This window comes from Talpa europaea (genome assembly GCF_964194135.1).
Source record: "Talpa europaea genome assembly, chromosome: 16".
In the NCBI taxonomy this organism is placed as follows: domain Eukaryota; kingdom Metazoa; phylum Chordata; class Mammalia; order Eulipotyphla; family Talpidae; genus Talpa; species Talpa europaea.
In genome coordinates, this window is record NC_140084.1 from 20,238,044 (window position 1) to 20,253,565 (window position 15,522).

Consider the following 15,522-nt stretch of genomic DNA (forward strand, 5'->3'; position numbering starts at 1 on the left):
GCTACCTCCCGCCCCAAGTGAGTCATGTCTGCTAGTGACCTTCTGAGTTGTGGGGCTTGTGTGTGGTTTATAAGAAATGGGAACAGGAAGCAGCAGGGGCTGTGATGAACAAGGAGCACCCATGGGGGGCAGGGAATAGCAAAGCTTCTCCAGAGCTGAGATCCCCTTTCCAGCCTCAGAGAGCCCCCTGGAGTGCAAAGCTGAGAAACTGAAGCCTTCCCAGGGGTGCAATCAGCTAGGAACAGCAATCCTCCCCTGGGATCACACAGAAATAGGCTGCAATTATTGGCTTGGTTTACTTCAGAGCTTGCCTCTGCTCCCAAGTCCCCCGAGGGTGAGGCACCCAGGACCAGCACTGCCTCTGGGCATAGCACATGTTTCCCTTAAAAGAAGGCCATAGGAGAGCTGGCCCTCTCCCCATTTTCCCCCCACTGGAGCTCAGCTCAAGGCAGATGCTGCCTGCCATGTGACCCCTGAAGCTTGGTCAGAAAAGGCCAGACAGCTTCCTCTTGGGTCTGTGGGCAGGCTCACTCTGGGGACGTGGCACCCTGTGTGAAGTCAGACAACCTTGAGACCATCCAGCTGAGGGGCCACAGCCCTGCTGAGCCCCCACCCCAGACCACCAGCATCAGCCGCCGCCACATGAGAGGGCCAGCTGGCGGCAACCACGAGAGATCCCTACTAGACAACCACCCAGCTGAGCCCATCCTGAATCCCCACCCCACCGAGGGCAAAATAAAATAGGGGTGACTTTATACAACTAGATTTGGGGTAACCAGAAACAACTGTAGGTGATCAACGAATAAGGAATTCAAAGAGTATCTAAGCAAGAGATTTGAGTCCCAGCAGTTCATCCACAACCCCTGCCAGGCCCTGCTGGAGGCCAGACTGGGGTGCTAAGGCCTTGGGCAGACACAGGAGCAGGGGGAGGCAGGTATAACCAGTGGGGTTGGTCTTCCCCAAAGCATCGGATAGAATTTCCTTAATGTGCCTAGAGTAGGCCTCTGGTCACCTTGATATGGGACCTAGAAGTCAACTGAGGCCCTGTGAGCCTGAGGGGGAGAGATGGGGGGGGGGTCCGTTACCATGACAACATGGATTGTTTTATCAATATTTTGACTCCAGCGAGATCCTGAAGGCTAGGAGAAATCTGTCCTTACTATCTCCTTCATCCTTCCCTAATTGAAAGAGACTGTCACTTCTTAAGTTTTTTCCCAAGAGGAGAAATAGTCACTGCTCCCCCTTTTATGACCTAGAAAAATGTAGTTTAGGGGAGTTTCACCCAGGTTTAGGTATATGAGTGAACATGTCCTCTTGAGAAGTTCATCTTTTTACTTCCAGAGTGGAGATCAGCACTTCTTTGTCTGTCATATGAAATTTACCCCCTCCATGATACCCCAGGTCCCTAAATGCGGGGTAACTATCCCTGACTGTCCCATTAGTCTTTAGAATTCACAGTCATGTAAATCCTGCTTATGTATGTTATTTTGGCTTTTTTTCCCTACAAGTCTGTCTGATGTTAGTTTGTTCATCTGTCATCCTCAGAGGAACCCAGATGGGATGGGAAAATATCTCCCTAGCCGCCACCCCCCAACACTAGTTACCTCTTAGGTGTTAGTTATGGGAAGACAGAGATGATAAAGGCAAGGCCTGTGCCCTTGAGGAACTCACCACCCATCAGACACCCTCTGATACCCCAGCAAGGCCTAAGCCACAGCTTTTGATTAAAACCAGGCTCTTAGACACACAACCCAACTCCACCTTCATTGCTCTCCTCCTCAGCAAGCACCCTCAGCAATGTTTGTCCCCCTTCCCCTACTTCACCCTTTCTCTCCTGCAGTTCTCAGCTTAGGTGTCACCTCCACAGAGACGCCTTCCTAGATGCCCTGACCAGGTCCAGTACCTGGCTTTTCTTGACTGAGAGAATTCCTTCCAGAGGCCAGGAAGTCAGAGACCTAGTTTGGCTCCCTCTGTTCTAAATACTGGAAAAGCTGGGGCATGCTGAGCTAACCAAACCTCGTGCCAGCCCAATGTAATGAGGACATCTTCATAATCCTCACTGCTCCTCCAGCTTCCCGACCTATCACAGTAGGTAATAGTGTTGCCTGTTTTGCTGATGAGAAGCTGAAGTCCAGAGAGGTTAACTAACTTGCTTAAAGTCACACAGCCATGAGCAGAGGAGCAGGGGTTAGAACCCAGATGTGGCTGGGGTAGGCCTGTGTCCTTGTGGGCAGCATCGCATGTCCTGGCTGCACCATGCAAAAATCCTTCCAGCCTTGCTCCTAGCTTCAGCTCTCTCCCACTTCATGCCGGCTCTTCCAAACCCAGTTGTCTGCATCTTTGAAACGCCTCCAGCCTCATCGTGAGTTCCCACTAGACCTGGCATGCCGGAATCCAGAATTTCAGCTCAGGAAAAGCTCCGAAAGGATGTCATGGCCCAGCTGAGGAGGGTGCTTCAGCTCAATTTTTCCTGAAAAGAAAAGGGTACTGGCCGCTCTAGAGATATTCTAATTTGCTGTTGCTTCACTATCACAAATCCAGGCCCTCCTTACTCCCCTCATCAGCCACAGATCCAGGGGCCTCAGGAGACCTGGGTTTGAGTCCCATCTCTGCCACTTCCAGTTGGGTGTCCTCGGGTGCATCTCTGAGCCCAGTTTCCATAAAATGGGGCCCCAAACAGCACTTATTCCTTAAGGTTATTGCTACAAATTAAGTAACTGAATATGAATGAAGCTCCATGTAGGCTGGTTAAATTAAGCCTGAATCCCAAGACAGCTGCCTCTACAAGACAAGCCAGACACACTTGTTTTTTGAAAAACAAAATCAACATTTATTCCTGTATCTTTTGGGGGGCAGATGGTCGCCCCCCAGCACAGCACAGGTTTCTCCCGAGTGTAATGAGCAAGGAAACAAAGAAAAAGAACGCTATAAAATGTGCCCATGACGAACTAAGCCAATCCCATCTTTCTTTGAAAAGAGAACAAGAAAATCCCTTTGCATGTGTGGTGCAGACTGAGAATTAAAACCACAGAGTTTCTGGTCCCCCCGAGGCGGGGCTACTGCTTACCCCACAGGGAGCAGGCCCTGGCCTGGCCGGCACAGCTGTTGGCGGTGGCCCTTCCTGACCATCCGGGGCGAGTTCCAGTTCTAAAGTCCCGTCTGCCCACCGGGCCATGCTCCCTACATTACTTTGGGAGCCCCTGAAGTGAACCCTGAATGATCCTCCCATCCAGTCTAGACTCAGACCTTTGCCTCCTCTCCTGGCCTTCAAGCGATGTCCATCAAAAGGCCAAAACGGGCCATTTCAGACCACGTGGCTTTGCCAGGCAAAGTTTTAAGGCAAATGTTCTCTCTGTTCTGAGTCAGGCCTAAACTTACCACCGAGCACCATCTCTGTCGGACATGGAGCTTAGGCAACTTTGAGTGGGGTGTGGGGAGGGGCCTGGGGCATGCTCTAGTAGCTCTGAGCCTGAGGAAGGGATGGATGTGTGGGCCCTGAAGATGGCCATCTGGCACAGCCCCTGGCACCTCAGTGGCCAGTAGGCCAGAGAGACCAAGAAGGCGGCACTGGCCCAGCAGCAGCATGAGGCCATGGTGGAGGCCGGGCAGGCGCATGAGCGACTTGCCAGAAAAGGGGGTGACCGCAGGAGGCACCTTAGATCTGATGATGTGCATGACCTTGGCATCAAAATGATTTTTCTTTAGAACGAAAAATAGAGAGGATAAAAAAACAAGAAGATAAAAGAAAGATGTTCAATGAGCTTCATGAGATAGGACACAACAGGGCCCAGGAGGGAAGCGGGGAAGGGAATTGGGTGGCAGGGTGGCAGGCGTTGCCTCTCATTGGGTCTCCTCTCCGTGGTGGGTGGCAGACCCACCTAAGAGGTTCCACCTAAGGTCCCACCTAAGAGGTGGGCTGGTAGCCGAGGGAGGGGTCCCCTCTCCCGGGGAGCAGGCAGATGACTTTGGCAAGGGGCGGGGAGGGATGGGGTTACTCGGCCTGGGCGTCGTAATTGGCTCCCCCAGCCTTCTTGAGCTCATTCTTGATGAAATCTTCCTCCAGCTCCTTCCGATCACTGATCACAAACTCTTTAGCGAAATTCTGCAAGAACAAAAACAAAACACAGAGTTCCTGGTGAGGAGGGACAGCAGCTAAGCATTGCCCAGGCAACATGCCAGGAAATCTTGGCACCTAAGATGCTAAGAAATAATCAAAATGGAAATTGGGTGACAACATGGGCTGGCAGGGAAAAAAAACCAAGATGTAAGAAGAGATGGGAAAATGGGGGAGGGGGCCAGTGTGCAGTCCTGGGACCATGGACCTGGGCCAAGGTCACATGTGGGTTTGAATTCTGGCTCTGTATTTCATGGGCGTGTGACCCTGGGTCAGTGCCTTCACCTCCATGTGCCTTTTCATCTGTGAAAACCATCATGTCAGGAGAATAACAGAAGAGGCTGGAAAGGCAGACTGGCAAATGTTTAATCCTAGACTCTCAAAAAAAAAAAAGAGGAAAAGGGAAGAAATCCAGGTTTGTAGCTTTTGCCCGTTTCTATAATGTAAATAGTCCCAGTGTGGTCATTTCAAGCTACAACATGACATCACCGTGGGTGGATTTGGTATGAGATGCATGGCCGGCGTCATAAGATGGTATGAGCTAGCTCTCGCCCTGGATGGTAAGGACACCATGAAGGCACATAAGTGTGTCTGGGCTCTGCAGCTATACTCAGTTACTTGTTTTCATTCATTTAACAAGCACTGCCCCATGTGATGGGGCTACAGTGAAGGGAAAAATGGATACGATCACTGTCCCCTCATAAGGGGTGCAGGTTCTACTATAAAACCTACAGCTGAGGCTCAGTAAATGTTGGTGGCATGAAGGAGGTTATCTGGCTTATCGGATAATTGGGCCATGAAAACTAAAGAGTTATTTCAATATGTGAATCCTAATATGTCAATAAACAAGAAAAATTTCAGGTGGGTGATAGATGGGAACACAGAGAAATCTGCCAAATACAAGTAACATGTCTGAAGGTGAGATATACCCTATGTAAGAAAAGTCCACAGAGGGGCCTCCCTGGTGGCGCAGCGGTTGAGCGCTGGGTTGTGAAGCTGCCCTCAGCCTCTGCAGTGCTGGTTCGATCCCCGGCTGCTCCCCGGCCACCAGAGGAGGGTCCCACATGGCGCGCAGACCTCTCCTGCTGCCTGCTGCTCCCCTCAGCAGTGTACTTCGGTCTTTCTGCCTGCTCTGCTCCCCGCTCTGGCTCTGGTGAATTCTCTCACCCGCCCGCTCTTCTGACTGTACCCAGTGCTTGTATAAATAAATAAATAAATAAATAAATAAATAAATAAATAAATAAATAAATAAATAAACAATGTACATTTGCAAAAAATCTCTGAATTATATACTTGGAATGAATTAATTTTGGGATATGTAAATTATACCTCAACAAATCTGATTTTTAAAACACTTGTAAGATGATCAATATTTGGAACTAGGTAGAGGTGAGGGTTGCAAAATGTTGTGAATGTACTAAATGCCACTAAATGGTTAATTTTATGTTGCCTGAGCTGTACCTCTATTAAAAAAAATAAGAATACAAAGAAAGGTTACCACAAGGACAGAGCAAGAGAAGGCTCAAGTTCAAGGTTTACAGTATAAAGACAAACCTGTTCCATGCCAAACCACCAAGAACACTCCTATGGGAGGAGAGGTTAATATTTATTAGGGTAGCTAACATGTACCAGGTGCAGCCTCCTACATGGTCTATTCAGTGTATTAGCTTTTGGATTTTTTGAGAGATAAGATCCGCAGGCTGGGTTCAGAGAGACTGTGTAACTTCCCAGAATGTATGTCACCAGTGCAATGAGAGAACACAAGTTAGATGTAAAAACCATAAAGAAGAACCAAGAATGAATGTGTTTCTCAACCTTGAGCCCGGCAGTATGGGGGTGGGGCAGAAAGCCACCCAGGAGGAAGCAAGAGCCCCATACAGAAGGAAGTCCAAAGTTCCTCTGCTTTGTGATAGCTATATATGGCAATCTAAGAAATAAGAGTGCTCCTGTTTGTGTCCGTTGGCCATTAGAAGAACTAGATTAAGAAGTAAGTCAGATAAGATCTAAGAAATTTACAGTGAAACTGTACAGTCAGTCCAATTTAAAACCACAATTACAGAAGAAGTCAAATGATAGCCAAAATAAGGAGCAAGCCAGGTCCTGAACACACTAATGCAATAAATGTAAATGAGCAAAATTGCCTTTTTAAAAAAGCTGTGTGTCACACTGCAAAAACAAAAGAAAAACCGAACTCTATGCTGCATACCAGAGATACATTTAAAATCAAAGGTTTACCCAAAAAATGATTCTATCAAGACCAAAGTATGTAGAAAAGCAGCCATATGACCTCTGGGAGAGTTTAAAAGCAAAGTGACTCTAAAGAGATAAACAGAGCCATTAAACATGAAAGGGTACCCTTCCCATCAGCTGGGATCCTTTTCTCTCTAACCAGCAGGAACTAGAATTAGACAATCATTTTGCCTGGAGACATGTTTTGATGTCACCGCCTAAAAGACAAGTAGCTAAGCATTCCAATTACTGTCCCAAAGCAAAGAAAGGCCACAGAGCAAGGGCTTTGAACCAGCTTTCAGTTATAAGTCCTGTATAATCCCAACATTTCATGTCCAATTCATGCTTCGGGAAATACCAGATCTAGATTGTGCAAAATTAGGGGTCCTATATCAGGACTGATGAAGACCTTAGCAAGCCCAACGATGTGGTGAACTGCCCATGCTCTGGAGTCCATTACAACCCCCAAATTGTTTTTGGGAAGGTGCCACACTCTGCTCCAGATGTGGGTGGGATGATGGTATACAGAGAGCCTAACTGCCCTCACCTGTGGGCTGGCTCAGGGCTGATACCTTGGGCTCCCGTACCCTGTCACTCATGATGTGATCTGGCTCCCACTGCAGCTGGGCGCTGTCCCCAAGCTGGCCCAGAGAAGGGGATTTATGGATGACACCAAGGGGACAAGCCTCTTGCCCCCCCATCTCCAGCTCTTCCTTCTGCTCAGCTTGTGACTCTGCCCACCTGATCATACCCCCTCCTTTGCCTGCAGTACCTTCCAGATAAGGTGTCTGTATCCCCACTCAACTTCTCCCTGGTACTAGCTCCCACCTATCACCTTATGGACAGACCCGTCAGGTACAGGGAGGTGTACCCATCAGGTACAGGGACAGTGACAGGACAGGGAGGTAGACAGCAGATGAGGAGGGCCCATCACAAATGGTAGTAACATTCCTGATGCAGCCAGGAAACCAGGACCAGGCACCAGGCAGGGAACCGCACCCGCCCTCCCAAGGATGAAGGGACAGCGAGGAGGTGATGCCCTGTGGTCCTGTCAAAATTCCCTGCCACTCAAGGATGCTTGAGCACCCCAGAGGCTGGAAAGCACCCCAGAGGCTGGAAAGGAGAGCTGAGGCTTTCTGTTCAGAGTATGAACTTGACAAAAAGCCCCCCAAAGGTCTGTGTCAATCTAAAACCCCCACCTGGTCCACCTCCATTCCTTTCCACGGCCAGGCAGAGAGCTCTGGGGAAGACATGTAACTGTCTTTTTTTTGGTGAAGATTTATTTATTTATGCAAACAAGAGTTGGGGTGCAGGCCAGAGATGCAGGGGGGTGAGAAGATTCGCCAGAGACAGAGTGGGAAGCAGAACAGGCAGATGTACTGAAATACACTGCTGAAGGGAGCAGCAGGCAAAGCAGGAGATGTCCACTGCACCATGTGGGTCAGCTCCCTGGCCAGGGATCGAACTCCTGCCGCAGTAGCTGCAGATAGTTTCATGGTGCTGTGTCTCAACCCCTTGTACCATCAGGGAGGCCTGTAACTGTCTTTTTTAAAACAGGCAGAAACAGCAAAAAACCTTTCACGTGGGCAGCCAGACCCTGAACTGGAAGCCATACACAAGACCGGAAGGTGCCTGCACAGACTTGTGCTAAAAGACACCAAGAGCACATCTGTGCAAAGCCTCCAGATCACACCCCCACGCACCACCCAACCTCATGGGTACAAAGGCAGGTGACACCCAAGGCTGTGAGTCTGGGGCACAGTGGGCTGCCAGGCCCACAGCAACACTAACCATGTAGAACTTGAAATTTTCTAGCAGCCACGTGGAAAAAAAAGGAAAAAAGAAACAGGTGACATTCATTTTAACAGTATTTAGTCTAATTCTATACATCCCCCAAACTGACATCTTAACATGTCATCAATACACAAAGCGATTCGGGAGATGGCTGCTCATTTCTTCACTCTAGGTCTTTGAGAACACTGCGATTCTCAGGCACACACAGCAGCACACACTTCAAGAGCTCAGCAGCCACCAGGGCTGGGGCCAGCACAGGGCTATTAGGACAGCGGCTAGAAGAAGCCAGAGGGCCCATCATGAGACATTATTGCTGATCTGAGTCAGGGCTGGAAACCAGCTGTCTTTGTCTGAGTGGTGGTTTTGCAGGTATATAGGAAAACTCTACATGTACACCTCATAAGATTGTGCTTTTTTTTCCTCTATGTAAAGTTAACCCAAAAAAATGGGGGAGGGGGGAGATAGAACTGAGAGTCCTGACATTCACTCCCCCATTCAAGAGAAAAGCAGCAAGTAACCCAGAGAGAGGGAGCAATTCATCCTGAGGTACACACCAACCTCGTGGTGGGTGTGGGGGGCCTGGGGACAGGTGTGGCCTGCCTTCTCTCCTCCATTCCAGGCTGCACCCTCTGCCCCCTTTATTGGCATCTCTCATATCCTAAAGGCTGCCAAAGTCAAAGTCACATGTCTTCAAAGCAAAATATGCCCATCTGGGGGCCTGGTCACCTGGGGTTCTAGAAAGATCTTCTCAGTCATGTTAAGGAATACTCTGTCCCTGGCTGACTCTCTTTTTCCTGCCACAACAGGCCTTTTCCAAGGAAAAGTCAGCTAAATCTGACTCCAGGACAGGCTGAAGACACACATTTTTATACTATGGCTTAATGCTTGAAAGATGTAGACAGACACCTTACAATTCCAGAGAAGAGCTGGGTTAGGAGCTGGGGCTCTATACCTGGCTGAGCCTCTTCTTTTTTTTTTTTTTTAAAGATTCATCCATTTTATGCATACAAGAATCAGGGTACAGGCCAGAAATGTGGGGGGTGAGAGGATTCACCAGAGACAGAGCAGGGAACAGGAACAGGCAGAATGAACTATACTGCTGAGGGGAACAGCGGGGCGATTCAGGAGAGGTCTACTGTGCCATGTGGGTTGCTCCCTGGCCGGCCAGGGATTGAACTCGTGCTGCAGTGGCTGTGGACGGCCCCATAGATTGCATCTTAACCCCTTGCGCCACCAGGGAGGCCCAGGCTGAGCCTCTTATCTGCAAGGCAGCTTCAAGCATAGCAGACATATTTTTCCTATCTTAGATTTTAAATCACCTCACTTTTAAATAACCCTACTTTTCAATGGCTCCCAATGCCTGGGTCTAAACCTCAGTTTTGTCCTGCAAGTGCTGGCAGTGAATTTGGGCCAAGCTGTCCACATGCAGCTCCAGAAGCTCAACCTCCCAGGGGCTCACGCCCCAAGCCTCAGTCTCCTCATCTGCAAACCAGGATACAAGAGGACCTATGTTCTAGCGCTGTTGTGAGACCTGAGGGGGGTGCTTGTGCACATCAGTGCTCCGATATGATTAGGCGATATTTTAAATGATCTTTTTTAAAAAAAAAAAAAAAGATTTATTTATTTATGCGTATAAGAACTGGGGTATAGGCCAGAGATGCGGGGGGTGAGAGGATTCACCAGAGACAGAATGGGGAAGAGAACAGGTAGACTGACTGAAGTATACTGCTGAGAGGAGCAGCAGGCAAGACAGGAGGGGTCTACCTCGCCATGTGGGTAGCTCCCTGGCTGCCTGGCTGACCGGGGTCAAACTCGTGCTGCAGAGGCTGTGGACTGCTTCATAGTGTAGTGCTTAACCCCTTGTGCCACCAGGGAGGCCCTTAAATGATCTTGGGTCACCTTCGCACTCAGGATTGTTGGGGGAGCCTCAGATATAGATATTTTCTGGAACCTCAGAGTGAAGGCACAGTCTCATCCCATGTTGAGTTCTCCTTGCCCAGGTTATTTTTAAATGAAGTCCCAGGAAATCCCCGGAATTACCAAGGCAGGGACATTAACTTCTCCACATCTGTGCAGTTGGCACAGTGGAAGAAGCCTGTTGGGGTTTCTATGTAGATCAGGTGGGTCTACATGGAGAGCCTTTCTTGTTACGTGGTGTCAGCAATGCACTTTTTGAGAAAGCAGGGAGGAGAGGTGAGCTGAGCTGTAAGCCAAAGACGAGAGCTCTTGCAATTCGTTCTTCCAACAAATACATGCTCACAGAACATTTACTCAATACCATGCTCTTTCCCAGCAAGTGGGTAGTCAAAATTCTGATACTTAGGGGTCTCCATGAGTCTGAGAGCAGAAAAAAAGGGAGGGGAAGCTCTCACACCATGAAGGAAGCAGTCGATGGCTCTGGGTCCTGGTCTCTACCTCTGTGCAAGAGGGTTGGACAGAGCGTTCCCCAGCCCTTTTCACACCAGCCACTCATGGATTTGTATCTAAGCCTCTGTGCAAGTGGGACAAAGTTCCACCTCAGATGCGGAATTCAGGGGGGCAGAGGACAAATGGTACAGAAAAGCCAACTTTGGGACCACAGAATGGCTTGCAAATGGAAGGTGTATGTTAGCTTCAAGCTCATCCCAAATACTTGCCCAAATGCAGGGATAGAATCTCTCCTCCCACCGTTGTGTGACGATGGCGGGGGGGGGGGGGTAAGTGGGTGAGACACATGCTGGCCACAATAGTGCCTCTTTACCCCAAGTGGGCGAGGATCAATTCTAGAGCAAAGACCCAGGAGTGCTGAAGAAAAGCGGCCTCCTGCACCCTCCGGGGAACAGGAGCCAGATGACAATGCTTGGCATGAAGCCTGCTGGGCATGGGACCGTCAACCCCACCTGGGCCCCCTCACTTCCCCTCCTACAACCATTCTAAAGCACTTCAGAGAGCAAGATTTTAAAAGTCCTTCCAGAGAGGTATAATTGACTCAAAAAAAGAACAGGTTCCTATAACTGGCATGAGTCATCAATGACAGGGGGGAAAACAAACATCAAAATGGTATGGTCCAGCATTTGACAGATTTTGGGGACAAAGACATCTGCGTCACCATCGCTGTTCAGAAATGACATGACCCCACTGCACTTCAAGATATGCATCTCGGGGCCTCCCCAGTGGCGCAGCGGTTGAGCGCTGGGTTGTGAAGCTGCCCGCGGCCTCTGCGGCGCCGGTTCGATCCCCGGCTGCTCCCCGGCCACCAGAGGAGGGTCCCACATGGCGCGCAGACCTCTCCTGCCGCCCGCTGCTCCCCTCAGCAGTGTACTTCGGTCCTTCTGCCTGCTCTGCTCCCCGCTCTGGCTCTGGTGAATTCTCTCACCCTCCCGCGCTTCTGACTGTACCCAGTGCTTGTATAAATAAATAAATAAATCTTTAAAAAAAAAAAAAAAAGATATGCATCTCGGCAAATGGTCAAGGGAGGCATGCAGCTACATTTCAAGTGGGTGAGGGTAATCTTCAACATGGGTGGATAGGCAGGAAGCTGTGACATCCTTGTGCAGGTGACCAAAACCATATAGGCACTGTGGTCTATATTCCTGGAATCCTCACCCTGTGCAGGGCCCCCCACCTCTTTTAGCATTCGGGCAACTGCCTACTCTCTGACCTCTGTTGTCCTGAATTTTGACTACGGCTACATGCAGCTCAGGGATGGTAAGAATGTGGGAGACATACTCCTCTCTCCTGCATCCACAGCAGGCATCCCAAAGGAAGCATCTCTCACACTGAGTTCACACTTAACCTCAGAATCCTTCCTAACCTAGAGCTCCAACATGCCGGGGCTATTGATCAACTGACATGCAAGATTAAACCCACAGTTATCTCTAAAACATCTGTTTGCTCAAAACTATGTCCAGCTTTTCTTGTTCCCAGCCACACCCTCCTTTGGGAATGTCTCCCAAAGAAATAATTCAACGGAATTTTGTTAAAGAATACAACACACAAACTCACAGATGTTCATTGTCAGTAAATACCAGACTGTTTTCACTTTCCAACAAAAGCAGAATAAATAAGCAAGCAGAATTGCCACTGAATATACTTCATATACATCAGCCACTTAATATACACAATATTATTTCATTTTCATAGCCATGCCATGAGTTAGATATGACCATCCCAAATTTTCACAGGCAAAAGCTGAAGGTCAGGGAAGTAAAGGAGCCAGCAAAGGGTCACACACAAGGAAAGCTCAGGGGTTGGGGCTGAACAAACCCAAACTGACCTCCACAGCCAGGTCTTTACCAGGAGGGTGCGCTCCCACGCATGTGCACACAAGTACATGCGTAAACTCCATTCACTGAGCTCAGGCCGAGAAAATGATGAAAATTGAAAACTTATTTACTCTACTATGATTTGTAAAAGCAGGGACCGTGGGGGCATTTAGCAGGTCATTGAAATGGAGGACTGTGGCTGATCATTATTTAATTCCTGAATCTGAACATTTCTCAAACCCATCATGCCCTGGGATAAGCCACCACCATGGGGGTGAAAATGGAGATCTGTGGAAGGGAATCTCAAAAGGCAGAATGTCCAGGGGCAAAGGATAACAAGAATCGGACAGAAGTGGGGGCAAGGCCCAAGAAGGGAAGAGAAATAGGAAGAAAACATTGGAAAGAGATGTAGAGAGCAGGCAGCTTCCATCCCAATATGCAGCACAGGGTATGCATTTCACACACAAGGAACATCAGGATCAGCTCCGGGCTCTTGCAGTTAAGACCTGGAGCATTCTAATTGGGCGTCCCCATAGCAGGGAGACTGCATACTCCGGACAGTGTTAAAGATCAGGCATGGGGTGTCAGGCATGGGGGGCAATCAGGCAGGAAACATGCCAAGGATGGTTGGTCCAGGCTGGGATCCATCTGAGGTTGTGTGAAGGGCACCCAGCCCCAGGGCACTGGGCAGAGCTCTGTGCTTCCATTTACATCCCAGCTCAACCCAGCATGTGGGTGTCTCCTTTCTCCTAAGTACTTTTACTTCTCAGAAGCTGGAGCAGGAGCTGGCTGCAGGGCTTCCCACTGGCTCCCCGCCATCTGGCTTTGGTTTGGACATTCACCTTGGCTTAAGGACATGCCCTTTCTAAGTCTTGGTTTTCTCATCTGAATACTGGGAGCAGGCACAGCAACTGGCTCACGGATGAGCCAGGTGACATGCCAATACTCAGCTGGCACCCTGTTCACAGGCTGCTTGAGAACTATTTATTTTTAATCAGGTGGTCTGAGTTTTAAATATTTGGCATGAACATCAAAAAGCCCCGTGCTTGAGCCCAGGCACAGGTGTGGCTTTGAAAAAAATTAAAGGCTTCTCCATGAACCACGGGCTTGAAGAGGTGTAAACACGCCCCATGAAAACAGATGGCTGAAAGCCTTTGGAGGGCGATCCTCCAGAGAGCCAGTGGCAACTGATGCTCTGCAAGGGGGAGCAGTAGCTCCCCACATTCAGCTCCCCACATGCAGCTTGAACTGCAAAAGCAGCAGCTCTGGAGATTCCAGTCCACCCCCAAGCCCTTCCCTGCATGTAACTAGTCCCCACAATTTAATTCAACCCAAAGAAAATTATTGAACAGGTATTAGCTTTTGACTTAGGAATATCCAAAGAACAAGATATATCTAGAATCTATCTGAATAGACTTCTTCAACTTTTAGCACCTGTTTTAATGCTTTTCTAGGCACGAGGGTTATTGCTTAATCAAGATGAATTATAATTCAAGGAATCCAGACCAGAGTGGAAACAGATAAAGAAACAATTCATTCTGAAGGATACTGGAAGGAGAACGGGGTAAAAAGTAGGGCTCTAAAGGATGAATAGGAGTTTACCACTCACCAAAATGGAGAAACCCTTTTCACACCGATTGCTTTGCTTTGATCCTTCCAACCGCTCTGTGAAAAATAGCATTGCCTCTTCCCTGAGTGAAAACAGACTCCAGAGATAAAGCGACTTGTCCAAGATCCTCAAGCCAAGAGTTGATGAAGCTGCAATGTCATCTTGGATCTCACTTTCCCTCTAACCCCAAGCCCTGCTCTTTTCATTTGACATAGCATTTTTTTTCTTAATAAGCTCAAGTAATGACATCCAGTGATCAGTTAAAAAAAAAAAGAAAAGTTTCCATCATCAAGGAACATTTGAGAACTGATAAATGTAAAAGGTTTCCTGCCAAACTATCCAAGTGAGCCTGAAAAAGTAAAGTCTCTAGAAGGCCTGTGGCCCCAGAACATCTTTCCTGGTGCTGGAGGGCTCTGGGGGATGTGATGGTGTAGGGCGTTGGGACCATGCGGTCCTGGCTGCAGACAGAGCTCCACCGCGCGCAGGCTCTGGACAGAGCACTTGACTTCCCCAGGCGCTCACCTAGGAAGTGGAAATAGTGGGCCAGCCGTGTAGTGAGCCCAGCCATGTAGTGAGAAGTTCTCAAAAGCATCAGACACGTGGACACTGCTATTACTGTATTCCCCTGCTGGCACATTAAAGTGCCCCTGGAGGAGCATTGGGTACATCTGTCCTGGAGGATGGGAAGAGGGCCAGAATTTAAGGCAACCCTGCTCCTGGGGCTTAGATGAGGACTACATGCTCAGCTGCCCGCCATCCCTAACACATGTGTCCTGCCAGCCTCTACTTCTCCCAGAGGAAATCGCTGCCATCCTCTCTCACCACCGCTGAAAGCTAAGATGTGCCTTCTGGGTATTGGACTTGTGAGCTTTTGCATGGGGTTAAAAACAAAATAAAAGCATCTGGTGACTAAGCCAGTAGGGGCAAAGCAAGCCCGATGCATCACTGACGGATGCTGCTCTGTCTCAAGACGCCTGACCCGCCCAGCATGGGCACAACCCTCACAGTGGCATCGTCCACATCATCCACAGAGGTGCCAGAACAGGAAGGTGTTTTGCCCCAGGCACCAACTGGGCAAGTCTGTGCAGCAGACGACAGCGGGGACTAAAGCACCATGTGTGCTGTCCACTGGGCATATTCATGGGTTCAAGTCCAGGTGTCCCTGTCACCCAGCAGCCTCTGCTGCCCGTGGCCCTGCTGGCCTGTGTCCAGTTGTGCATCCTCCTGACCCCACTCCCCAGTCATAGAGGCAATTCCACTTCTCAGTGTGTGACTCTGAAAAAAGGCTAACAGACCTGACTTTTAACTCCTCGGGGCTCCAGGCCCACTGTGCTGCTCATTAGCGTGTTAATTAGGACAAGTCCTGTCACTGCTCTGGGCCTCAGTTTCCCTGTATGCCAATGCACCTGTGTGGCAGAGCCAGGTGAGGTGTGACTCTTTGATGCCAGCACCTCCCGAGTTGCTGACAGTCATGACTCTGGGACAAGCCCTCTTCAAGAAAGTCAGGCAAAGGCCTCCCTGGTGGTGCAGGG

The 15,522-nt window shown here is 49.2% G+C and overlaps 1 protein-coding gene across 1 annotated transcript in view; it reads right to left on the bottom strand.

The window, feature by feature from the left end:
- Positions 1-3,959: 3,959 nt before the first annotated feature.
- The window catches only part of COTL1 (coactosin like F-actin binding protein 1), a gene marked incomplete at its 5' end in the record, with an annotated part of 39,410 nt that continues 27,847 nt past the window's right edge, over positions 3,960-15,522 (bottom strand). The window contains one exon of the mRNA XM_084257460.1: positions 3,960-4,102. Within this exon, the coding sequence (XP_084113586.1) occupies positions 3,992-4,102 (111 nt within the window). The 3' untranslated portion in view covers positions 3,960-3,991. The remainder of the gene's footprint in view (positions 4,103-15,522) is intronic.